This window comes from Charadrius vociferus, unplaced genomic scaffold, assembly GCF_000708025.1.
Source record: "Charadrius vociferus isolate BGI_N301 unplaced genomic scaffold, ASM70802v2 scaffold51, whole genome shotgun sequence".
Taxonomy (NCBI): Eukaryota; Metazoa; Chordata; class Aves; order Charadriiformes; family Charadriidae; genus Charadrius; species Charadrius vociferus.
Genome location: NW_009646939.1, coordinates 1,747,830 through 1,752,441, shown reverse-complemented (window position 1 = coordinate 1,752,441; position 4,612 = coordinate 1,747,830). Strand labels below are relative to the sequence as shown.

Here is a 4,612-nt window from a genome sequence, read left to right as displayed (position 1 = left end):
ATACTTCACTGTACCCAACTTCTTGCAGACTCAGAATTTAACCAGTCCTCCAAGGGGAAATGACAGTAGCCTCTTATTGAACTGCTCATATATTTAGATGCTTTTGCAAGATAAGGACACAGGATAAATTAGCAGGGAAGTAGGGCACCAAAGGTCTCCTTCTCTTATATTTCTACCTTAGGTTTGACTCAGTTGCCCGCTTTTGCAGAAATCATCCAGAATTTCTGTTAGCAACCAAAACTACCCTGTGCATGCAGAAACTGGGTGTGTGGGCAGAATGATGGGCACTGATGGCTGCACGCAGTCCATCAAGTAAATGAGAAAGGCCCACAAATGAAAATCACTAAGACTTCCTGAGTATTCATTTGCAATTTTGGAAGGAAAATAAGAGGGGAAGGAAATAAGCCAAATAATCACAAGTTCCCAAATCAGAATCTCTCAGAAGAGCCCATTTATACTTACAGTACAAGAGCAGAGATAAACCTGGAGATTTTTTTGCTAACACACTCATTTCTGAAGGTTCATGCCTAGACAACTGATGCCAAAATCAGACTTCTTGTCAAGGGCTACAGCTTCTGCAGAAGATGTTCCTTTCTGCATGAAAATGAAAATTGGAAAAAAGGTTAAAGATAAATGAAAAAAAAAAATCAAATGCAAACAGTAGTTTCCAATATAATTTGTTAGCCAGATTAGTTTTCTAGAGCTCTTTGTGATTAACATTGCTTGTGTGCAAAGGATAGGGAATTCTAGAAAGCATTTAAGAAAATATTTGTAATGTTTTGTGCTCATTGTGAAGAGGAGGATCTGGCTTCTATCCCGTGCAAATGCTCAGAGATTTCCCATCAGGTCACAGGCAGTAAACAAAATAACCATAGTATATGCTGTCTTTCTGGGCAGCATCAGTGTGAATTGTACAGGGCAGGAACTCAATTTTGGTAGTGGGAAGGCATACTGGATGTGGCCAGGATGGACCTAATTTTCTTCACTGCAGCCCTTATGGTGCTGTCTTTTAGATTTGTGACCACAGTTGGGACAGGTGACCCAAAAGTGATCAAAAGGATATTCTGTGCCATATAACATCATGCTCAGCAATAAAACTTGGTGGGGTGTGTGTGGGGGGGGTAGTTTTTCCAAAGTAGGCATTGCTCAGAGGCTGGCTGGCTGCTTGGTGGGAGGTGGCAAGCGTTTGTCTTTGTATCATGTCTGCTGTTTTTTTCTGTTTCCTTCACTTATTCAATGTCTCTACCTCAATCCACAAGTTTTTCTTCCTTTTGCCCATCTGATTCTCTCCCCCATCCCACTGGGGGAGACAAAGCCATAGGGAATCAGTTACATTTAGTTCTGTTACTCCCACAATTCTTTTCTGTTGTTTTTAAATCTCAACATAAGTTCCAAACTAAATTAAAAAAAATATTACTTTCTTTGCATACAAATACAAAGATTCAACCAGGCTAAGTGCACCAGGGGAGGTTTAGATTGAATATTGAAAAAATTCTTCACTGAAAGGGTTATCAAGCACTGGAATAAGCTGCCCAGGGAAGTAGTTGAGTCACCATCCCTGGAGGTATTTCAATGACATGTAGATGTGGAGCTTAGGGTCAACAGTTGCCAACAGTCCCCAAACCAAAGCTGGAGGGACAGAGAGTTTGGGCAACCCTTGCACTTCCTCAATTACGATCTCACCTCACTGGAAACGCCAACTCAAAAAGGATGAAGGACAATATCAAACAACTGCTACACATGAAGAACTGTTAGTGGACACTCATAGCGATGGCCACATTTGCCTTTTCCATTTGTGCCCCCTCCAACACACTGAGCCAATCTAAACTTTCGACTTCCTGAATATTGGCTGCTAAACAGCCACTGAAACAAGGAATCAAAACTTCTTTCATCCCCGAGCACTGGGGAGGTCTTTCAATTGACAGGAAGATGCCACAACAGATACAGGTGTTATAGGCCAAACTGGTAGCAACTGTCATCTTTTATGCCATTTGCCAAGGTGTTTGCCAAGGTATCTCCTCTTTCTACAGGACTGCACACCATTTTCACTCCAGAGCTACTCAAGACCAGATCGCTTCCATGGCCTACGCCTGACCCAGACTCTGTAAACGACACAGCGTTTCCCATTTTAACCCAGACCAACACTGCCGACTTGCTGCTCTGCAACACCCAGGACTGCAGGTCCACCAGGTGTGTATGTTTAGTACTATGCAAAGGTCATCTGTACACCTCCAGTGACCTGATTCCCACAGGCATTAAGACTCCCAAGAAGTCATGAACAACTGGAACAAATGGCAGTCAGTTTGTTTTACCCATGTGTCCTGGTTTGATGTAAAAAAGGACCAATTTTATTCAGTAATTTTGCTTCTTAGCTGGGCCTCTTCATACTACTGAAATTGATGTAAAACAGGACCAATTTTCTTCACAACTACGTGTCACAGCGCCTTTGCAGGTGCTGGTATACACCTTGCCAGTGCCTGGTCCTCCTTGGGCAAGTGCTACAGTATGGACTGGCACAATGAGAAGGTGGCCAGGTCCCAAGGACAAGCACAGCTATGCTCTGCGTGCCAGCCACTGTGCTTTCCTGTTGCTGCCTTGCCGGCTCGCTCCACCCCTTTGGAAAGCCACTGCTGAGCACAACAGACCCAAACTACCCACTGCTCAGATTAAGTTCATCATTCCTCTGCTCCCAGTTGGGTCAGGCACCTGGCAGGCTCTACTGAGGAGGAAAACCACACCAGACAGCGTACACATACAAAATGACATGCAGGACACTTCCAACATGCAGTAACGTGACTTCACGGGTATATAGATGGGTTTCCTGGGAGCTCTGCAAGTTCATTTTGCTTCCATACCTTGCTGTAGTAACACTGATGTGCTCAACAGCACAAAGCATTCCAGATGAGGACATCAGCGTGTTTCATTCTCCTCACTGCTAAGTTGGCAGTTTCCTCTAGTTTAACATCCTTTTCTTCCTTTCCAGACCAACACACCATGGAAAACCAAACCATGGACTTAGCCGACTGGTCGCTGACAACAGAATTCGACTACAGTGATTCAGCACCATGCTTGGGAACCGAGGAAAAGCACTTTGCAGCAAAACTTTTGCCACCGCTTTATTCTTTGGTGGTGATTTTTGGTTTCACAGGCAACATGCTCGTTGTCCTTATCCTGGTAAAATACAAGAGACTGAAGAGTATGACTGACATCTACCTGCTCAATTTGGCAATTTCTGATTTGCTGTTTATATTTTCTCTCCCTTTCTGGGCTTATTATGCTGTTCATGACTGGATTTTTGGGGAGGCGCTTTGTAGAATTCTCTCAGGTTTTTACCTCCTTGGCTTCTACAGCGGCATCTTTTTCATAATCCTGTTGACCCTAGACCGATATCTGGCCATAGTGCATGCAGTGTTTGCTTTAAAAGCTAGAACAGTTACTTACGGCATCCTCACCAGCGTTGTCACTTGGGCTGTTGCTATTTTTGCTTCTGTTCCTGGCATAGTATTTCACAAAACTCAAAAGGAAAATTCACGTTATACTTGCAGTGCTCATTATCCAAGCGATGCCAGAATAAATTGGAAGTACTCCTCTACTTTGAAGATGAACATTCTAGGACTTATTGTTCCAATCCTCATTATGATTTTCAGTTACTCACAAATTCTAAAAACATTATTGAGGTGCAAGAATGAGAAAAAACAGAAAGCAGTCAGGCTTATTTTCGTGATCATGATTTTTTACTTTGTCTTCTGGACACCATTCCATATTTCTTCTTTTTTGCATACATTTCAAAGTTCACTTTTCAACCTAAATTGTGACATCAAAGGCCAACTGGAGAAAGCAATCCAAGTGACAGAAACAATCGCAATGATCCACTGCTGTATCAATCCTGTGATCTATGCATTTGTTGGAGAAAAATTTAGGAAATATCTTTATGCCTTTTTCCGAAAGCATGTTGCAGCCCACCTCTGCAAAAAATGTCCAAATCTTTATCGAGAAAAATTAGAAAGAGTTAGTTCCACATTCACACCATCTACTGCAGAGCATGACATCTCTACAGGACTGTAAAAATACATCAAAACGTTAGTAAATTTTGCATTACTCACTTTGCCTTAAGGACTGCCTGACATTATTTAAGATCTTTATGTCAACTAGTACGGAAAACTGCATGACCCTCAGTTCTCTTGGCTAACTGTTCCCTGCAGTTACAGCATTTTCCATTCTAAAACTAAGAGAATCAGTGTGTCCTCCAGGAAATGTTAACACCGTGGCTGGATCACATCAAGATTTGAATGGGGCCTAGAATAGTACGATTCTGTTTCTTGACCCAAATTCTATCCAATGAACAAATGCTAGTGAGATTTACCTGGGGGAAGTACAGTATTGAAGAGACTAAGGAGTAATATGTCATCTCACAAGAGCCATTTACCGTTTTGTGAACATTTTAAGACAAACACTGGGAGGAAGCTTTGAGGATTGATGCACCTGTTTAGTATTCAATATCAGTGGAACACTTTTTGGAAGTGATGGTCTTCTTTCTGCAACGTGGTCTGGAATTTGATAGGGTGAAGCTTTTAGTTTTCTTCATTTTTTCCTCTAGCCCTTATTTTCCCTA

General features: G+C 42.2%; 1 protein-coding gene across 1 annotated transcript; it reads left to right on the top strand.

The window, feature by feature from the left end:
• Positions 1-2,994: 2,994 nt before the first annotated feature.
• On the top strand, positions 2,995-4,065 carry LOC104295247 (C-C chemokine receptor type 2-like). The gene has a single exon (XM_009894971.1). It carries the CDS (start codon positions 2,995-2,997, stop codon positions 4,063-4,065), a length of 1,071 nt encoding a protein of 356 aa, XP_009893273.1.
• Positions 4,066-4,612: the final 547 nt, after the last annotated feature.

Excerpts from the sequence above, each read along its gene's own strand:
- LOC104295247 (XM_009894971.1), top strand. The coding sequence starts at position 2,995 with ATGGAAAACCAAACCATGGACTTAGCCGACTGGTCGCTGACAACAGAA.